The sequence below is a fragment of the Schistocerca nitens genome, chromosome 3 (assembly GCF_023898315.1).
Source record: "Schistocerca nitens isolate TAMUIC-IGC-003100 chromosome 3, iqSchNite1.1, whole genome shotgun sequence".
NCBI lineage: Eukaryota > Metazoa > Arthropoda > Insecta > Orthoptera > Acrididae > Schistocerca > Schistocerca nitens.
Window position 1 is genome coordinate 242255406 of NC_064616.1, and position 22002 is coordinate 242277407.

The following is a 22002-nucleotide window of genomic DNA, read 5'->3' on the forward strand; positions in this document are numbered from 1 at the left end:
GTCTGAGGATCTAGGCGAGTGGATGTCAGGACAATTAACGCACCGAGGTGGTGGGGTGCATGTATGTTCCTCACGAAGAGGACGTCCACAATCGCTACAAAGGGGCTCAGCCTCACACCGTGACGACATGTGCCCAAAGCGCAAACACCAAAAACAGCGCATAGGAGGCGGGACGTAAGGTCGCACTTCGCACCGGTAGCACATCACCTTTACCTTCTCCGGGAGAACGTCCCCCTCGAAGGCGAAGATAAAGGCCCCGGTGTCGATGCGATGGTCTTTGGGGCCGCGCTGGACTCGCCGGACGAAATGCACGCCTCGGCGCTACAGGTTGGCCCTGAGCTCCTCATCAGATTGCAGCAGGAGGTCCCGATGAAAAATAACCCCCTGCATCCTATTTAGTGCCAGATGCGGGACAATGGACACTGGGATATCCCCTAGGCGGTCGCACGCCTGGAGCGCCGCCGACTGTGTGGCGGAGGTGGTCTTTATAAGAACGGACCCGGAACGCATCTTACTGAGAGCCTCGATTTCCCCGAAGATGTCCTCAATGTGCTGAACAAAGAACATGGGCTTGGAAGCGGCGAACGTCCCCCCATCGGTTCGAGAACAGACCAAATAGCGGGGGAAGTACTTCGCCCCAAGCCGGCGGGCCTGTCCCTCCTCCCAAGGAGTGGCCAAGGGGGAAAGGGCAGGAGAACCAGAACTAGAGACAGTACCTTCCCGTTTGAAAGACTCGGCCGCAGAGCGACCTGATATGTGTTGACGTTTCATCTGCGAAACGTCCGCCCCGATACCACCCACTCCGACCAGGGGCTCTCCCCACAGGCGCCACCCAGCCTCAGCAAGGGCCACCTGGCAGGATGACCATTGCTGGGAGTCCTGATGCCCCAAGGAGACGGGCATCTACTCCTTGGCCGACGTGGGGAGGGTGCAGCTCAGGTATCGGCAGTACGATCCCTGTGTTGTCTGGGGGCTACAACCTAGAGGGTACATGACGACCCCACCACAATGGGCTGGCTACTGTGCTGGATTTCTGGTGCCATGGAAAGTCCATCATGATCGTAGGTGCAGATGGGGACGCACTATGGGCGTAACTTGTACAACCCATCAGGCGTTGAGGCCCAATTTGAGGAATAGTGGGTATGGTTACAACGCCGGTACAATGCTGAGTGCCAAGGTCTTAGTGCACTGAGGACCAGTGGTACACCACGTAAGGCGTCTTTCCCCAAAAGGCTTGTACTTATGTAGAATTTTGAAAAATGGAGGTCGAACCCCAAGGGGGACCATCACATGGAAGCCCGAAACGGTTGAAACTCCTTTTAGTCGCCTCTTACGACAGGCAGGAATACCTCGGGCCTATTCTTACCCCGGACCCGCAAGGGGTAGGGACCTGTGGTAGTAATAGAAGACATGCTGACAGCTGCGAACCACCTGTATCGCTTCTCGCTTGATGTCTTCCCCTACTGCGATGTCACCTTTCAGCAGTATAATTGTACGTGTCTCGGAGCCAGAACCATGATACACTGATTTGAGGAGCTCTATAGTGAACTTACGTTGATGTATGATTTGCCTGATATAGATCCTATGCAACACATTTGGGTCGCTATCGGGTGCCATCAACGCGTACGCAAATCAATGGTCCGTTATTTCCACGAATTACGTGACCCGTACGTAGACATACACTCCTGGAAATTGAAATAAGAACACCGTGAATTCATTGTCCCAGGAAGGGGAAACTTTATTGACACATTCCTGGGGTCAGATACATCACATGATCACACTGACAGAACCACAGGCACATAGACACAGGCAACAGAGCATGCACAATGTCGGCACTAGTACAGTGTATATCCACCTTTCGCAGCAATGCAGGCTGCTATTCTCCCATGGAGACGATCGTAGATATGCTGGATGTAGTCCTGTGGAACGGCTTGCCATGTCATTTCCACCTGGCGCCTCAGTTGGACCAGCGTTCGTGCTGGACGTGCAGACCGCGTGAGACGACGCTTCATCCAGTCCCAAACATGCTCAATGGGGGACAGATCCGGGGATCTTGCTGGCCAGGGTAGTTGACTTACACCTTCTAGAGCACGTTGGGTGGCACGGGATACATGCGGACGTGCATTGTCCTGTTGGAACAGCAAGTTCCCTTGCCGGTCTAGGAATGGTAGAACGATGGGTTCGATGACGGTTTGGATGTACCGTGCACTATTCAGTGTCCCCTCGACGATCAACAGTGGTGTACGGCCAGTGTAGGAGATCGCTCCCCACACCATGATGCCGGGTGTTGGCCCTGTGTGCCTCGGTCGTATGCAGTCCTGATTGTGGCGCTCACCTGCACGGCGCCAAACACGCATACGACCATCATTGGCACCAAGGCAGAAGCGACTCTCATCGCTGAAGACGACACGTCTCCATTCGTCCCTCCATTCACGCCTGTCGCGACACCACTGGAGGCGGGCTGCACGATGTTGGGGCGTGAGCGGAAGACGGCCTAACGGTGTGCAGGACCGTAGCCCAGCTTCATGGAGACGGTTGCGAATGGTCCTCGCCGATACCCCAGGAGCAACAGTGTCCCTAATTTGCTGGGAAGTGGCGGTGCGGTCCCCCACGGCACTGCGTAGGATCCTACGGTCTTGGCGTGCATCCGTGCGTCGCTGCGGTCCTGTCCCAGGTCGACGGGCACGTGCACCTTCCGCCGACCACTGGCGACAACATCGATGTACTGTGGAGACCTCACGCCCCACGTGTTGAGCAATTTGGCGGTACGTTCACCCGGCCTCCCGCATGCCCACTATACGCCCTCGCTCCAAGTCCGTCAACTGCCCATACGGTTCACGTCCACGCTGTCGCGGCATGCTACCAGTGTTAAAGACTGCGATGGAGCTCCGTATGCCACGGCAAACTGGCTGACACTGACGGCGGCGGTGCACAAATGCTGCGCAGCTAGCGCCATTCGACGGCCAACACCGCGGTTCCTGGTGTGTCCGCTGTGCCGTGCGTGTGATCATTGCTTGTACAGCCCTCTCGCAGTGTCCGGAGCAAGTATGGTGGGTCTGACACACCGGTGTCAATGTGTTCTTTTTTCCATTTCCAGGAGTGTATAATGCCACATACCTCCACAAGCCTACCAACAAACTGTCGGATCCGTGATACGCAGAATCAGTGATGCCTTTCGCTCCAAAGATGAACAAACAAGCTATTAAGCAGATGGTCATATTGTTTAGGCTCGTCAGTATAAATAATACGAAGTTTGTCGATGACATTGCAATTCTGTCAAACAGGGCAAAGGACTTAGGAGATCCGTTGAATGGAATGGGTTCTATCTTGAAAAAAAGGTTACAAGATAAATATCAGCAGAAATAAAACAAGGGCAGTAAAATGCAAGCAAATTAACTCATGTCATGTCCAAGGAATTTAGTTAGGAAACGAGAAAACGTAAGCAGTAAACGAGTTTCACTGTTTGTGGAGTAATGTGACTGACGATGGCCAAAGTAGAAAAGATATCAAAGGCAGACTGGCTACAGGTAAATGATAATTTCTGAAAGAGAGAAACATCTTAATATCTAACACAAATGTATTAGAAACTAGTTTTTGAGAGAATTTGAAGTTGGCAACATTTTACGGAAACGAAACGTGTACGATAATCAGCACATTAAGAAGGGAATAAAAGCTTCTGAAATGGGAAGCTAGCGAAGAATGCTGATGGGTAGTTCGGGTAACTAATCAAGAGGTACCAAATCTAATTTGGGAGGAAAGAAATTTATGGCGTAATTTGACTAAGAGAAGAGATCGGTTGACGGGATACATCCAGAGACTTCAAGCAACCATGCCGCGTTGCGTAGCTGTGCGGTCTACGGCGCCTTGTCACGGTTAGCGCGGCTCCCGCCGTCGGAAGTTCGAGTCCTCCCTCGGGTGTGTGTGTGTGTGTGTGTGTGTGTGTGTGTGTGTGTGTGTGTGTGTGTGTGTGTGTGTTAGTCCCATAGGAACTCAGCACCAAACAAATTGAAGCAATCATGAAGTTGGTAATTCAGTTTTTATTCGAAAATTATTGAATTGTAGCGCGAAACAGAGGGACGATGATGTAAAAATAAAACAACGATTCAGGTTTATGACATAGCGCAAGAAAAGAGAAAATTAAGACAACAAAACAAAAATACGAGGGCTATTCGGAAAAAAAGGAACGATAGGTCGCGAAATGGAAACCACAGTGAAAATCAAAACTGTTTTATTTGCAACAGTTACCTTCAACTTCCAGCTACTTATATCCATAGTTGCCGATCCGACAGACGTTTGTCGTAGCGTTGTACCAACTTTTCAGTAACCCCATTATAGAAGGCAGCAGCCAGTGTTTTACGCCAATTCTCTACGTTGGCCTATAGCTCATTGTCTGTTGTCTCCATAGCCAGCTATCCATGTGAGCAGAGATGAAACCCAGAGGGAGACATTTACGGGCTGTATTGCGGGTAATCAAACATTTCCAATTGAAAACGATGCAGGAGCATCTTTATTGCCCCTTCAGAATGCAGCTGAGGATTGTCTTTAAGAAGAAAATGCACGACAGTTATGTAATGTTGGCTGCACAGCTTCAGGCGGAATTTCTCACAAGGCGCTCGTACCTGGCGGAAGACACTACTGTTCTAGGTATCTTTATGTGCTCCCTGTGTACTCAGAACTAAAAAGAACGACGTAATGCGATCGACGGGCGTACTAGAGACACTGCCCAAGACACCTGTACAAAACTACATCAGATTTCCACTGTGGTTTCCATTTCGCGACCGATCGTTCTTTACTTTCCGAATAACCCTCGTATATCAATCATCGCTTCAATACTTCGTCGAGTTTACATAAAACATGTTTCTGTTATTCATAAACAACTTTCGTATTTATAAATAATAACAGAACCTCTTGCCTTTGATCATTGTAAAGGACGTTCTACTAAGTAAAAACTATAATAATAAGAATTTTTATGCATATTCATGTAACTGTGTTTGCATCAAAATTAATTGCTTTGGTTGCATAAGAGAGCAGAAGTTACACACGCTTAACTAATTTTTATTACTTATAAAATGCAATTTATATTCTGTAAAGATATAAAATACACATTGGGCTAACAGTGAATGATGTGCGGTTCTAATTATGCGTAAAACATACAACCAAAAAAATAAAAAGTCGTCGGCTCCCAGTTCCTGTCTTAATCATGAATTTGTTTTTTTCCCTACGAATGCTACCAGTAATCTCACCATTTACTACGTCATTTATATGTTGTAGTAAAACTACTGAAACTTAGTTTCAGTAGAGCGCAATTCTACTCACAACTATTGTGGAACACTGAAATAATTGAAATAATTAAAGTTGTACTGAAAAGTCGTATTAGTGACCATTGTACTTAAGAACGAACAGTGTTTATGTCACGCACATACAGAAAGTGGAAGCCTCGTGTTTTCCTTTGACGTTCATATTAGCTTCATGTAACTGTCAGCTGCTATCTAAACCATTTCCTCCTGTGTGAATAGAACTTAAGAGCGTGTGTAGATCGCCCTCGGGGAGCTGTGCGCGGCTTTCTTTACCTGCTAAAAACTGGTACCGCTTCTGTTCGTAATACTGCGAGCAACTTATTTTTGTTTTTCGCTGTGGCTTTTATTCGCCCTGAAAATGTGTACAGCGAAATAAATACCTTCTGACTTTAACATTGCTATCTTATGCAAACAGTCGAAAACAGATGGAAGTTAATTTGGTGATGGCGAAAAATTTCGCTTTCTTTCAGGGAACTGTGTATCAAAATGGACGATTATTGATGTAGAATTCTGTTTAATAATCAAGGCCCAAAAATTTATTTCAATCTGCATTTTCCTAGAATCAGTAGAGCACGGCGACATGAAAGGTGAGAGAACAAGAGCCGGTTGTTCGATATAGTGGCAGTGTATTGCTAAAGATGCGAAGCGCACACACACGTTATTAAATTTTTAAGACAATGTACATTGAGAGAAGACGTACAACTTTCCCCAGACATGCATATCTGACAAAACAGGCAGACGATATCTGGGTCTGTTCCTTTCTACAAAATACAAGTTTTCTCTCTCTCATGTCTATTTGTACAGCTTCAAAGAAATTTTATGAAATATGACTCAAAAATTTTTTCGCATAGGTCTGATGATGTGACTTTCATCATTATTCCAGTTAACACTTGTTTGAAATGCAAATCCAAACAATTTTTTTTTCTGGACATGTGAGATTTAACTAGTATTTTGGATCGTACGACAGCTACCACAGGTCATGGATATACGAAGTGTTACCTACCTCTGCCCACACTATATCAAACTATTCACTTTGCCAAAGAGACTGAATTTGAAAAATGACACGCAAATGGTGGCATACAAAAATAAGTAGCTTTCAACCGAAGAAAGAACATAGAAAAGTCCCTAGGATCAAGATCGGCATATGTCTAATCGAGAAAGACAGCGGTCATTTTTTTGACCGAACGAGTTGGCACACTGGGCTCATTGGACTCGCATTCGGGAGGAAGACGGTTCAAATCCGCGTCCGATCATCCTGATTTAAGTTTTCCTTGATTTCCCTAAATCGCTTCAGGCAAATGCCGGGATGATTCCTTTGAAAGGACACGGCTGACTTCCTTCACCATCCTTCCCTCATCCGATGACCTCGCTGTTTGGTCCCCTTCCCCGAATCAACCATCTAGCCATCATTTTTTGTAATTAAACATGAAGTCTTAACAACATTAATCAAGTTTTACGGCCGGTTTCCAATGGTAATCGTTTGCAGGTTCTTTTTCATGTTTGTCATTTACAGGGCGTATAATAATTAATGGCGTAAACGCAAACAGCTGAAAGTACACGATACTATAAGCAAAAGTGTCTCAGTAAACATTGAGTTGAAAATGCATACCTTAAAGATCTACAAGCAATTTTTCATCTTCGATACTGTGAAGCAATTCTCTTCTACTGCAAGCTCTTTGCTTTCCATATTTTGGGAAGTGATAATATGGAACAAGGAAGAAAAAAATGTCCAGTAAACATGTGCTCTAAAATGCATTCTTTAAAAGTTATGAGCACTTGTTCATCTTCGGTACTTTGGAATGCAACTCTTCTAATGGACAACTGATCGTAGCTCTAAAGGTATGCATTTTAGAGCACATGTTTAATGGACTTTTTTCCTTGTTTGGTCCATATTATCACTTCTCAAAATATGGAAAGCAAAGAGCTTGCAGTAGGAGAGATTCTCTTCACAGTATCGAAGACGAAAAATTGCTCGTAGGTCTTAAGGTATGCATTTTCGACCCTATGTTGTTTAGTGAGGCTTGTTTGCTTCTAGTATTGTGTACTTTCAATTGTATGCGTTTGCGCCATTAATTATGATACACCCTGTATATACTGAGTCATTCCGCAGCTGCAAACTGTCGACGTCATACATTCATACAGCTGCGTTGATACGTTAAAGATGTAACTAAAAGTAATATAGATCTGAAAATGACTTTTTACCTGCCGATACCAGTTATAAAAGTCATCACTATGATCATAACTATCAATAAGCTACAGCTAAATCCGGCCTCTTCAATTTATTTTTATAAAGTCAAGGTGTGGTAGCAGAAACGGTGGACACAGTGCCACTTTTTTAAATGCAGCTGTTACTATTTGAAAGACAAAAATGCATAGAAATATTGTCCAGAGATTACCTGCGGCTATTCTGGCGCTTCGAACTATAAACAATATTACTGTTATTTCAATAAAGAGATTGCTTCAAATTTGCAGGCATAGTTGTGACAACTTCTCATTCGCAATCTAAGCCAGAAACAGTTCGTTATCACTTGATACGGGCGTAGTATACATTTGATAATTAGTGAACAGTATGAGGAATATCGAAACATAAATTTCAAATTTATTGTAAGAGTATTGCCCCAAAGCCGGCCGGTGTAGCCGTGCGGTTCTATACGCTTCAGTCTGGAACCGCGTGACCGCTACGGTCGCAGGCTCGAATCCTGCCTCGGGCATGGATGTGTGTGATGTCCATAGGTTAGTTAGGTTTAAGTAGTTCTAAGTTCTAGGTGACTGATGACCACAGATGTTAAGTCCCATAGTGCTCAGAGCCATTTATTACCCCAAAATAAGGAAGCAAAAAGTTGCGCGAAAATATGTATTGCCTATTTTTCCACCAAATCCGCTCTTTAGAAACCATTCTAAAAATCCGGAAACCGAATGTTTTGCAGCCTCCGCTTCATTACGAGGGCAAGGTAAAAATTTCTCCGCCTGGCACAGAGGAGATGATGCTGATGCTATAAATTACGTTCTTGGTGTGCTGATACGTATTTAGGAATCATTAAAGTCAAGTGTGAATTTAGTCAGTAGAATTGTTTTAAAATAGTCGTGCAAGTTTTGTTCCAGTGGATACTCTGGAGCAGATTTCGGCCAAAAAATCAATCATTGCGTTGAAGGATTTATCGAGAACAGAAATACAGTGCGTCCCTAGAGTCATGGTGTAGATATGAACCGTTGCTGTAGTTAACAGAAACGAAAGTTTGAAATTTGCCCCGCATTGGACAGTACTGCAAAGAGTTTCTGTACAATGCTGTTCAATGGTATGCGTGCGAAAATGATGCATCACAACGAATCGTGTGACAACAGCGTATCAGGCCACGTCAGTCGATATGTGGGCGGTACAGAGGAACGTTCATTATGTTCTGTGGCTTGGTAAATTCGAATCCGTAATCAATGTTCAACGTGAATGTTGTCGCGTGTACAACGAAGAGCCACCACATAGAAGTAACATTAATGGTTGGGATAAGCAGTTAAATGATACCGACTGTTTGTTGGACAACCCCGTTCTGGTAGGCCTCCAGTAAGTGACGACTCTGTAAGAGCTATGTGGGATAACTACATAAGGAGCCCCAAAAAATCAGTGCGTGCGTGTGCTCGAGAATTAGACCTAAAAAATACTACATCTGCACGTTATCGAATCGACTGATAGACCCAAACGATTCGTGGTTGTTACAGATATGCTTAACGAGATCGACTGTGATGAGTCATTTATGAAGAAGATTGTGTTTAGGAAATGAGGCTACATTTAATGTTTGTCGTTCTGGTTGGTTGGTTTGTGGGATTAAAGGGACCAGACTGCTACGGTCATCGGCCCCTTTTTCCAAGTACTAAAAACAACCAAAGAGAATAAAAACGATTAACAGAAGAGAGCACAGACGACATAGAACAAGAGAAACTGAGACAAAGACCAGACAAAACGAACTAAAATCACACAGAGTGTGACGGTGGTTGGCCGACCATAGAAATAAAAAAGGAAAAGCCAACCACTTGAAACACATTAAAAAATCCGTTTAAAACCGGAGGCCAAAGGCCAGAATCAACACAAAACTATAAGAGAAAACAGAAACACTTAGATTAAATGATAAAAACCCCCTGCCCGAATAAAACGTAAAACTAAGTCAGCCGCAGCAGAGTCATCTGTTAAAAGGGCAGGGAGCGTGTCAGGCAGTGCGAACGACTGCCTGAGCACAGCTAAATGCGCACACTCCAATAAAATATGGACCACAGAGAAAACGGAGCCGCAGCGACATAGAGGCGCGTCCTCACGGCGCAATAAGTGGCCGTGCGTAAGCCGAATGTGCCAAATGCGCAGCCGGCAGAGGACAACAGACTCCTTGCGGGAGACCCGTATGGACGACAGCCACACAGTCGTCGTCGCCTTGATTGGACGGAGTTTGTTGGGCGTGGGCAGATTGCGCCATTCAGCGTCCCAAACCGAAAGAACTTCGCGGTGTAAGACTGCCCGCAAATCAGTCTCCGGGAGGCCAATCTCCAGAGATGATTTACTAGTGGCCTCTTTCGCCAGGCGGTCAACATTCTCATTGCCAGGTATCCCAACATGGCCTGGGGTCCACACGAAGACCACAGAGCGGCCGCAACGCGCAAGAGTATTCAGGGACTCATGGATAGCCATCACCAGACGAGAACGAGGGAAACACTGGTCGAGAGCTCGTAAACCGCTCAGGGAATCGCTACAGATAACGAAGGACTCACCTGAGCAGGAGCGGATATACTCTAGGGCACGAAAGATGGCAACCAGCTCAGCAGTGTAAACGCTGCAGCCATCCGGCAAGGAACGTTGTTCGGAATGGTCCCCTAGAGTTAGCGCATACCCGACACGACCAGCAACCATCGAACCGTCAGTGTCAACAATTCCAGAGCCCTGATACGTGGCCAGGATGGAATAAAAGCGGCGGTGGAAGGCCTCTGGAGGGACTCAGTCCTTCGAGCCCTGTGCCAAGTCGAGCCCAAGGCAAGGGCGAGGAACACACCACGGGGGTGTACGCAAAGGTGCCTGGAAAGGAGGTGGAACAGGGAAAAACCCAAGCCCGGAGAGAAGCTCCTTGACGCGTACGGCGATCGGACAACCCGACCGGGGCCGACGGTCTGGCAGATGGACGACTGACTGCGGGAACAGGACACGGTAATTTGGATGCCCGGGCAAGCTAAAAACATGGGCAGCATAAGCAGCCAGTAATTGTTGGCGTCGTAACCGCAGTGGAGGGACACCTGCCTCCACTAGTATGCTGTCCACAGGGCTGGTGCGGAAAGCACCAGTGGCAAGGCGTATCCCGCTATGGAGGATTGGGTCCAGCACCCGCAACGCAGGTGGGGAAGCTGAGCCATAGGCCAGGCTCCCATAATCCAGACGACACTGGATTAAAGCCTGGTAGAGCCGGAACAGGGTAGATCGGTCGGCGTCCCAGCGGGTGTGGCTCAAACATCGCAGAGCATTGAGATGCCGCCAACACGCCTGTTTGAGCTGCCGGATATGAGGCAGCCAAGTCAACCGGGCATCGAAAACCACCCCCAAAAACCTGTGTGATTCCACCACTGAAAGAAGTTCGCCGTTAAGAGAAAGCTGCGGCTCCGGGTGGACAGTACGTCGCCGGCAGAAATGCATAATGCAGGTCTTGGCTGCCGAAAACTGGAACCCATGAGCTACAGCCCAGGACTGCGCCTTGCGGAATGCGCCCTGTAGCTGACGTTCAACAGCTGCAATGCCAATAGAGCTGTAGTAAAGGCAGAAGTCGTCAGCATACAGGGAAGCGGAAACAGAACTTCCCACGGCCGTAGCGAGCCCGTTAATGGCTATTAAAAACAGGCAGACACTTAAAACAGAACCCTAAGGCACGCCGTTCTCCTGGACGTGGGAGGAACTATATGAGGCTGCGACTTTCACGCGGAAGGTACGATACGACAGGAAATTGCGGATAAAGATCGGCAGAGGGCCCCGAAGACCCCATCCATGAAGCGTAGAGAGGATGTGATGACGCCATGTCGTATCGTACGCCTTCCGCATGTCGAAAAAGACAGCGAACAGGTGCTGACGGCGGGCAAAGGCGGTACGAATGGCCGACTCCAGGCTCACCAGATTGTCGGCGGCGGAGCGGCCTTTACGGATCCCACCCTGAGACGGAGCCAGAAGGCCCCGCGACTCCAGTACCCAATTCAAGCGCCGGCTCACCATCCGTTCGAGAAGCTTGCAAAGAACGTTGGTGAGGCTAATGGGGCGGTAGCTGTCCACCTCCAAAGGGTTCTTCCCAGGTTTCAGAATGGGGATAACAATACTTTCTCGCCATTGCGACGGAAACTCACCCTCGACCCAAATGCGGTTGTAAAGGTCGAGGAGGCGTCGCTTGCAGTCCACTGAAAGGTGTTTCAGCATCTGACAGTGGATGCGATCGGGCCCAGGAGCGGTATCAGGGCAAGCGGCAAGGGCACTGTGAAATTCCCACTCACTGAATGGAGCATTGTAGTATTCAGAAGTGTGGATGTGAAAAGAAAGGCTCCGACGTTTCATCCGCTCTTTGATGGAGCGGAAGGCCTAGGGGTAGTTCGCAGAAGCGGAACTCAGAGCAAAATGCTCTGCTAAGCTGGTGGCAATGACGTCGGAGTCAGTAGAAACTTCTCCATTCAGTGAGAGTGCAGGGACGCTGACAGGGGTCTGATAGCCGTAGACGCGTCGAATCTTGGCCCAGACCTGCGATGGAGTGACATGGAGGCCAATGGTGGACACATACCGCTCCCAGCACACCTTCTTGCCTTGGCGGATAAGGAGGCGGGCCCGCGCACGCAGCCGTTTGAACGCGATAAGGTGGGCTATGGAGGGATGTCGCTTGTGACGCTGGAGCGCCCGCCGGCGATCTTTAATCGCTTCAGCGATCTCAGGCGACCACCACGGCACAGTCCGCCGCCGAGGGGACCCAGAGGAACGGGGAATGGCAGATTCGGCGGCAGTAACGATGCCGGTGGTGACCGATTGAACCACCGCATCAATGTCATCATTAGAGAGAGGCTCAAGAGCGGTAGTGGAGGAGAACAAGTCCCAGTCAGCTTTATTCATAGCCCATCTGCTAGGGCGCCCAGAAGAGAGACGCTGTGGTAGTGACAGAAAGATCGGAAAGTGGTCACTACCACTCAGGTCGTCATGCACACTCCATTGGACAGACGGTAAGAGGCTAGGGCTACAGATTGAAAGGTCAATGGCGGAGTATGTGCCATGCGCCACACTGAAGTGTGTTAAGGCACCATCATTTAAAATCGAGAGATCGAGCTGCGACAATAAATGCTCAATGGTGGCGCCTCGACCTGTTGCCACTGACCCACCCCACAGAGGGTTATGTGCGTTGAAGTCGCCCAATAGCAAGAAAGGTGGCGGCAATTGGGCTATCAGCGCAGCCAGGACATGCTGCGAGACATCACCATCCGGTGGAAGGTAAAGACTGCAGACGGTAACAGCCTGTGGCGTCCACACCCGAACAGCGACAGCCTCTAAAGGTGTTTGGAGAGGGACAGACTCGCTGTGTAGAGTGTGAAGGACATAGAGGCAGACGCCACCAGACACCCTTTCATATGCTGCCCGGTTCTTATAACAACCCCGATAGCCACGGAGGGTGGGGGTTCGCATTGCTGGAAACCAAGTTTCCTGAAGAGCAATGCAGAAGAAAGGGTGAAGGCTGATAAGTTGTCTGAGCTCAGCTAGATGGTGGAAGAAACCGCTGCAGTTCCACTGGAGGATGATATTGTCCATGGCTGAGAGACGCGTGAAAGGACTGGGAAGGCAATTTACGCCGCTTGTTCACTCACTGCCACCGATTCAGCACCCGTACAAGTGGCATCCATGGCGTCTGAGGGACCAGCGAGATCAAGGTCCTCAGCGGACGCTAGAATCTCGACCTCATCCTCAGACGCAGAGCGCGAATGGTGCGGTGGGGTTGGTGCCACCGCAAGTTCTTTGGCTTTAGAGGTCTTTCTCTTGGACTTCTCTCGCTGAACCTTGGGTTTCACCGGCTGGGAAGGCTTCACCAATTCAGTCTCCGGGACGGGAGGAGGATCGTGAAGCCCTACGCCCAGCCGCTGGTGAGGACTTATGCCACTGTCGGCCGTCATCCTTCCCGCTGGTGGAACCCTGGGAAGGGAGGGTCCCAAGGGAACTCTTACGGGCGAGAGTAGCCGAAGAAGTTAGACACTTATCCGGCTGAGAAGCGGGGATGGACGTCCCCGATGGGTGGGAGGAGTTTGCTCCTGAGGTAGGTGGTGCAGGAGCAACCGGTTGGGTAGAGCCCCCCACGGGCAAGGGGGCAGGAGGAGTCGTACTACTTATCGAGCTGGCTGGAAGTCTCGAAACTGATGGGGCTAGCACAGTTGTTGTAGCAGCTGCGTAAGAAGATGTCATTCTCACAGGATGGAGGGTCATATTTCTTTTTGGCCTCAGTATAGGTCAGCCGGTCCAGGGTCTTATATTCCAAGATTTTGCGCTCTTTCTGAAAGACTTTGCAGTCAGGCGAGCAAGGGGAGTGATGCTCTCCGCAGTTGACACAGATGGGAAGCGGGGCACATGGAGTATCGGGATGTGATGGGCGTCCACAATCTCGACATGTGACGCTAGAAGTACAGCGAGAGGACATATGCCCGAACTTCCAGCACTTAAAGCACCGCATCGGGAGAGGGCTATAGGTCACAACGGTAGACCATCACCTTGACCTTCTCCGGTAATGTATCACCCTCGAAGGCCAAGATGAAGGCACCGGTAGCAACCTGATTGTCCTTCGGACCCCAATGAACGCGCCGGACGAAATGAACACCTCTACGCTCTAAGTTGGCGCGCAGCTCGTCGTCAGACTGCAAAAGTAGGTCCCTATGGAAAATAACTCCCTGGACCATATTTAAACTCTTATGTGGTGTAATGGTAACGTGAACATCCCCCAACTTGTCACAAGCAAGTAACCTGCGCGACTGGGCGGAGGATTCCGTTTGTATCAGTACTGACCCAGAGCGCATTTTGGACAAGCCCTCCACCTCCCCAAACTTGTCCTCTAAATGCTCGACGAAGAACTGAGGCTTTGTGGATAGAAAAGACTCCCCATCAGCTCTCGTGCAAACTAAGAATCGGGGCGAATAACTATTACCTCCATCCTGAGACTTAACGCTCCTCACACGGCGTGGCCAGAGAGGGGAACGTTTTCGGATCGTACTTTTGAGCATTAAATTGAGCCCGAGAACCCTTAGAGACTGCTGGCGGCTGGCCGCCAGCGAGAGATGATGTACCACGCTTCATTGCGGGTCATCCGCCCTGATGCCACCTACTCCGACGAAGGGCCTTCCCCACGGGCGCCACCCAGCCGCAGCAATAGCCACCTGTCAGGATGTCCATTGCCGGGAGTCCTGATGCCCCAGGGAGACGGGCATCTACTCCTTGGCATACGTGGGGAGTTAACGGCGCAGGCATCAGTAGAGCGATTCCTGTGTTGTCAGGGGGCTACAACCAACAGGGTACATGGCGGCCCCACCACAACGGACTGGCTACCGTGCTGGATCTTAGGTGCAAAAATGTCCAAGGTCGTCGTCGCAGTTAAAAGCAACACTGCAGAGTGCAGCCTGGTAATCGCACCCAGTGACGTATCCTCGCCAAAGAGACGGAAAACGAGCGGGACACCATCGCAACGACGAAAAAGTCGGCTAAAGGTCTCAATGCACGACGGATACAGTGCACCATGTAAGGCGCTCTTCCCCAATTGGCTCGCTCTTCGGAACAATTTAGAAAGATGGAGGTCAAACCCGAGAGGGGACCATCACATAAGGCCGAAACATTTGAGACTCCTTTTAGTCGCCTCTTACGACAGGCAGGAATACCGCGGGCCTATTCTAACCCCCGAACCCGCAGGGGGATTGTCGTTCTGTTCATCGCTATAACATCAGAATATGGGCTTCTGAAAATCCTAGTGTCTACACTGAGTACGAACGTAAGACCCCTAAGGTGAACTTGTGGTGTGTCCTGATTCATGATAAAATTATACGTCCATTTTTATTTGCGGAGCAGACTGTGACGTCAGACAACTATCTTGACATGTTGTAATTGCTTAGAGTGCCACAGTTTCCAGAAGGTGTCATCTTTTACTAATACAGCGCCCCTCCACACTACACCACCAATGTTTGTGAGTTCCTGGATACAAAATTTCCCCAGCGGAGGATAGAAAGGGGTGGTTTGAAGTCATGGCCACCACGATCCCTGGACCTAACACCGTAAGACTTTTACTTTTGGGGTTATTTGCACCAACGTGTGTGAAGTGAACATATCAATGATATTAATCATTTAAAACAGAATCGCAGACGCTGTTCACTCTTTTACAACAGATGTCCTTGCACGTGAGTGGGAAGAACTAGAATATCGAAACTTCCTGGCAGATTAACACTGTGTGCCGGACCGAGACTCGAACTCGGGACCTTTGCCTTTTGCGGGCAAGTGCTCTACCGACTGAGCTATCCAAGCACGACTCACAACCCGTCCTCACAGCTTTAATTCCGCCAGTATCTCGTCTCCTACATTCCAAACTTCACAGAAGTTCTCCTGCGAAACTTGCAGAAGGTAGGAGACGAGATACTGGCGGAATTAAAGCTGTGAGGACGGGTTGTGAGTCGTGCTTGGATAGCTCAGTCGGTAGAGCACTTGCCCGCGAAAGGTAAAGGTCCCGAGTTCGAGTCCAGGATCCGGCACACAGTGTTAATCTGCCAGGAAGTTCCGTATCAGCGCACACTCCACTGTAGAGTGAAAATTTCATTCTGGGAACTAGAATATCGTTTAGATATGTGCAGGGCAACAAATCGAAGCCACATCGAACTGTGCTGAACAGCTATGCATACTTCGAGTGTTTCTTTCATTTCGATCTTGTTTCATTCCTTTTCTGGGGCCGATTAACACTACACTAAGACTTCACGGTCACACAGTACACCAAAATTTGGCGTAGGCTTCTAGGGCATGGGTCCTCCATCAAAATAGTTAAGAATTCAAACGTGGGCGCAGTTGTCTTTATGAGGATCCAAATGAGGGGGGAGAGCGGGTTCTTAAGTAGCAATGTATGTTGGGGATATCAAGAAAGTGCACCAATCCGGTCTCAACAATTATAGGTATTTGGAATAGGTGACGCTACAGGCATTTCAAACGATCTAGTTCGGCTTATTTTGCATGAGGAATGAACTGTGAGTTAGCTTTGTGCAAGATGAATGCCGCGTTAGTGGTATGTTGACCAAAAAACGAATTTATGAGTCATGTCTGGACTTTTTTTTAACGAAATCTAACTGATTTAACACGTTTCACAGCCCTTGGGCAAATTTTTAAGCTTATTTATGTTGTAACGCATAGTCTACGCGTATGTGGCAGTTATAAACTGCAGTAAATGATGTACCCCCTCTGCGAGAGTGTCGATATTAATAGTTTTCAATTTCGGAGTATTAATCCCCCATCTTTAGATAATTTAACGTGGACGGAGAGGATGGAGATGAACCGTGCCACCGCCCACGGCGGAAGTTCTTTTTTTTTTGGGTGGGGGGGTGGCAAAATCCTCGGCTTGAAAAGTTCCGAAAGGAGTAGTTAAACAACCCAATGAAGTTTTTTATAAATGAAGTGTGAGAAAAAGTTGGAAATACAAATTGTTCACAGAATCTAGTTCCCTACTGGAAGCTGTGTACAGTATTGTGAAAACAGATGACAAAGGATGCGCTAGAGTTGGTTACCTTCGTTGCGCCTTTCGAAGTAGCAAAGACTGTTACAAACAATGTTGGCCACTATTTCTACTAGACGTCTACATAAAACTTAAAATGTATCTAAACAAGCTCGAGAGCCCCCCACCCTCCCGATATGCGAATAACTTTGTAATAAAGAGAAAGATAAATGTCAACATATGATGGCGTGAAAATTCCTTAAATACCTATAGAAATACAGCTGAGAAAAATATTTTGAAATAGAGAAAGAATAGGTAAATTATGCACTACCCGTCACATAACACACTCTTTTTAACCCAGACGTTGCTATTAAGAGACGTTTACACGCTGAAAGAAATATGGCATCCTTCGCCACCACTCCCTCTCCTTGATTTGCCATTAACACCATTTACATTGCACTATTTCTTGCCACAATCCATTCAATTATTTTTTTCACCTAAGTCTGCAACTTCTTTGAAGTATTCCCTATTTTCTCAGTGTTGAAGCCACAAGTAATAGCCATCAATATTAAAGTTATTACAGAAGACCTGTCAGACCTTATTTTGACTGAAGCAATTAAAATACATTGCACAAACTGTTTATCCAGTTACGCCGTGTTTCATACTGTTTGCGTTGCAATAACTTTAGAATGTAATTGTTACTTCCCTCTCCAATAAATGAAAGTGCTTTCAAAACTGTTTGTTTTGAGCCATAAGTCACGGTGGTGGCATGTAGCAAAGCACGCCTTTTCGATATTCGACCGCAGCTGTTTTTCCTCTATGTACTGCGGACACACTGACTAGGCACTGGCAATTTTCACCATTCTTTTTCAACAAATACAGCAATTATATGTACGTCGCTCGCTGTCCTATGACCTTCCACTTTGTACAGTAGAAGCGGCGACGATACCGTCGACAGTGTAGTACTCAGGTATGCTGTTTGCTACAAGTCTTGCGCCGCACGCTGCCCTCTGCTCAGGAAACGAGAAAAAGTGAACACACACGTTAGTTACAGGCCCTACTTGTGAAATAACTTAATTTTGGTTGTATAATTAATTTTCCAGTCAGGATGCCTATAAATCAAAGTATTTCGTAGTAAACGTTTCACTTCTGTCTCACTGACCATTGCTCCATACCAGTTTCTGGTATTAAAGACGTATTCATGTCAAAACTACGTCTGAGGAAGTGTGATATGTGAAATTAAGACGTCATGGATGAATTGCATTGTAAAAATGGTTGATGATGTCTGAAAATGCAAGGGAGAGGGCGGCGCTTGAAATTTCCGCACGGGGTGGCAAAAGTCTCTGGAGCCGGCTGTGGATGCTATACCAACATGAATTACTTAATATCATGTGATATCACAATCTACAGAATCACAAGGATCATACGCTCGACCCATATCGGTCATTAAATAAGTATGTAAAGCAACAGTTCCTTTTATTACTTTATGAATAGGACCTACTTCCAAATTTATAGCGGTGTGAAAAATTCTAAAGCGTGCTGCGAAATCCCTGAGAGATTCTCTGTTCCGAAGACCACCATCACTATCCGAAATTCTGCCATTTGTGCGACAGAACATCAGATCGAACACGAAAAATGTGTAATTTAAGTCTGCTGTGACAAGTAGAACCAGTCTCAGAGTATGTTTGTACTGAAAATCAAATGAGCCGTCTGTAGCTGCAGACTCTCTTCTCTGCTTGTTTTCCACCAATGAAACCAGCACAGTGCGGATAATTCCATCTCTTTGTGAAATAATTCGCTAACTTGCACCAGTCATGCGAGCACATCATCAGCTGACAAGGGGAGGCCATGTGTTAGATCATGGATTTACTTCAGACTTTGTATACTTTTAATAGACGATTAGGACAAAATAATGTGCAAGCAGTATGGCGTACTACTTAGGAGATTTGAAGAAAATCGCAAGAGAAGTACCGAGGCGTTTCGACCCTAAGCACGCGATGACGGCGGTTGTGGTAAGCGTTCAAGTTCCTCAACCGGTTCAAAATGGTTCAAATGGCTCTGAGCACTATGGGACTTAACGTCTGAGGTCATCAGTCCCCTAGAACTTAGAACTACTTAAACCTAACTAACCTAAGGATATCTCACACATCCATGCCCGAGGCGGGATTCGAACCTGCAACCGTCGCGGTTGCACGGTTCCAGACTGAAGCGCCTAGAACCGCTCGGCCACAACGGCCGGCTTACCTCAACCGGTGGATCGCTGAATCGAGTCCCGCTAACGGTTTTTTAAATTTATATTTTTCTCCAACACTAGTCATATTATTTCGTGCATATTACATTTGAAAGGTACTATGATGAAAAGACGCACATATTTGCTTGAACTTTTATTGAATTTCCAACGTTATTTCGCTGTTGACTACTTTTTATTATCATAAATATTATGCGACTTTTATTCCTATTGGCACGTTAAAAACTTAATCAAGCGCCTTAAAACTTGTTGATAGTTGATTCACAACGAACGAAAAATTGTTTCTAGTGAGGATGCTATTACAATACATTCAGTCGTACATCGCCAATTCCCGGCGCCTATATTTACGAAAATGTTACCTTACTCATGGTTTGCATCCAAATTATCGGAAGAAAGAAGTTTTACAAAGTATCAACGAGCTTTGTTTCTCCTTGGAAACTCTGAAGATTTCTTGTGTGTGCGGGGTAATTACATTCCATTCGATGCAGTAGATGCCGTTTTCATTTGTTTCCCGGGTTTGTATGAAAAATGTTATGCTGCACTTTGTAATGTCGAAAGCACATCCGGCGAGTAATCGTAAATTATCTTCACGGTCTGGCATATTGTAACGCGTTGTATTATTGAATAAAGTCACGTACACCTTTATGTATCGATGTATGACTTTGGCTTTCCAAGCCTATCTCTCCTCCTCGAAACCTGTGTCTGTGGATCGAAATGTTCAGGTGTAAAGCAGTCCTCGCTGCCTTACTCGATTGCAGGTACAAAGGATTTCGGAAATCGCGACAGGCATACATTTTCAGGAAAACATTATGGGTTGGGTCATTTACTTGTCGATAATTATAAATATAATTTTTGTTGTGGTAAGAGAAGTTAGCAAATAGCCAAACAACATTGGAAAATCAAGAAACGTTCCCGCAGATACACGTGTCTACATCATGTTTTCTTTCAATTGTGCTATGTACGAATTAATGTGAGTAGTACTGAAATAAATATAAATAAAAAAACCACTAGCAGGACTCGATCCAGCGACCCCGATAACGGAGCTTGAACGCTGAGAAAATGACAGCTGCCCACTCTTGTTCAGGGACGCAACGCGCCGGTAGGTACAGCACTGACGCGTGAAATTTCTCTTGCGATTTTCTCGAAGTCGCGTAAGTAGTACGCGTTGCTACTTGCAAATTAAGTTGCCCTGATGGACTTCTAAAAGAATACAAAGTTTGAAGTACACTCGATATCCGAATGTCGTGGCCTCCCCAGGTGAGTTAGTCGCATTTCACATACGAACTGATGCTAGTGCAAGCATGTTTGAGCCGTGTGAAGGCGAGAGGGATTTGTACACGCTTGTGCAAGACGTCTGATTATGAATACTCGTCAAGCATGCAGTTACGTACGCCTGTAGAAACTTTCAGTCACTTAAGACTATGATTCATTTTGATTATCTCAAGCGAATATCCGAGTGCGTGCTGAGTAACATAGGTACTCACAATAGACACGAGTTTCAACGAACTGGAGGATTGCTTCTCCGTGCGCCCAAGGGAGATGGAGAGCGCGAACACAACTGCGACAGTGGCGCCCAGGCAAGTCAGCCCCACCACACGTAGCGTCCTGCGCTGACACGGCAGCCGACCTCCAGGCATTTCCGACCTCGCTGCGCGTCAGCTGACGACCCACTGCCAGCGTTGGCTTCTCACAGCTGACGGCAGCGCTCCGACGGCGGTTGCCCGAATCAGTAGGCTCGAGCGCTGACTAGGTGCGACGCCGACTGTTTACGAACTTACAACCAGAAGCCCGCATTCTTTCCTGGTGCGGAGGTTCAGGGTGACAAGAGTAAGATGAAAATTTCTTTATCTTGCTCACAGATTTCGCTCATACCAATGACAGTCCGGTTTTCGTTATGTTGCGCAATAACACAAAGCGAAATGCACTAGTTCATACGGCTTTTTAAATGTTGGCATGCGAGTGTCATAAGCTAGAATGCCGCGCTGTCCAAAAATTCAGCAGTTTGAACGGTTTATCCACCTCGCCAGAAATTTACCTCAAGCTGATGAAGATTCATCCTATATGCTTTTATATTAATGAATGAAGGATTGGTACACAATTATTGTTTTGCTTTAATACCCACAGTAGTGGCATCCTAAGTGCGCTTTTTTCTTTTCAAAATGGTTCAAATGGCTCTGAGCACTATGGGACTTAACATCTATGGTCATCAGTCCCCTAGAACTTAGAACTACTTAAACCTAACTAACCTAAGGACAGCACACAACACCCAGCCATCACGAGGCAGAGAAAATCCCTGACTCCGCCGGGAATCGAACCCGGGAACCCGGGCGTGGGAAGCGAGAACGCTACCGCACGACCACGAGATGCGGACTTTTTTTTCTTTTATTTTACATTGTGTGCGTCCAGTGGCTACCAATTGAAATCAGCCACAAGGCTAAATTAGTTAACCACTTCATCACTGCTGCATTTGGCTTGTCCTCAGCCGTGGCTGGCTCGTACTTGGGTGCCAAACGTGTTTTTGTTGTCTTCTGTCGTTGGTCTGGTGTTTTCTCCTGCTCATTTGTGAATACTGCATCTTTTTATGTTGCTGTGATTTGGACACACGTTTCACAGCAAAAATTTACGTTTCTATTTGTGCAGTGAAACGTGTATTCAAGTAACAGCAACATATAATTAGACTCAGTATTCACAAATGAGGAGGAGAAAACATCAGTCCAACAACACAAAAACAACAAAAACACGTTTGGCACACAAATACGAA

The 22002-nt window shown here is 47.1% G+C and overlaps 1 protein-coding gene and 1 non-coding gene across 2 annotated transcripts in view; both read right to left on the reverse strand.

The window, feature by feature from the left end:
* The window catches only part of LOC126248197 (lysosomal acid phosphatase-like), a 211705-nt gene extending 190786 nt beyond the window's left edge, over positions 1-20919 (reverse strand). Inside the window, exon 1 of the mRNA XM_049948993.1 lies at positions 20726-20919. Coding sequence (XP_049804950.1) covers positions 20726-20878 — 153 coding nt within the window. The 5' untranslated portion in view covers positions 20879-20919. The remainder of the gene's footprint in view (positions 1-20725) is intronic.
* Positions 15752-15826, reverse strand: Trnal-caa (transfer RNA leucine (anticodon CAA)). The gene has a single exon. It is a non-coding gene; the product is annotated as a tRNA-Leu (tRNA).
* Positions 20920-22002: the final 1083 nt, after the last annotated feature.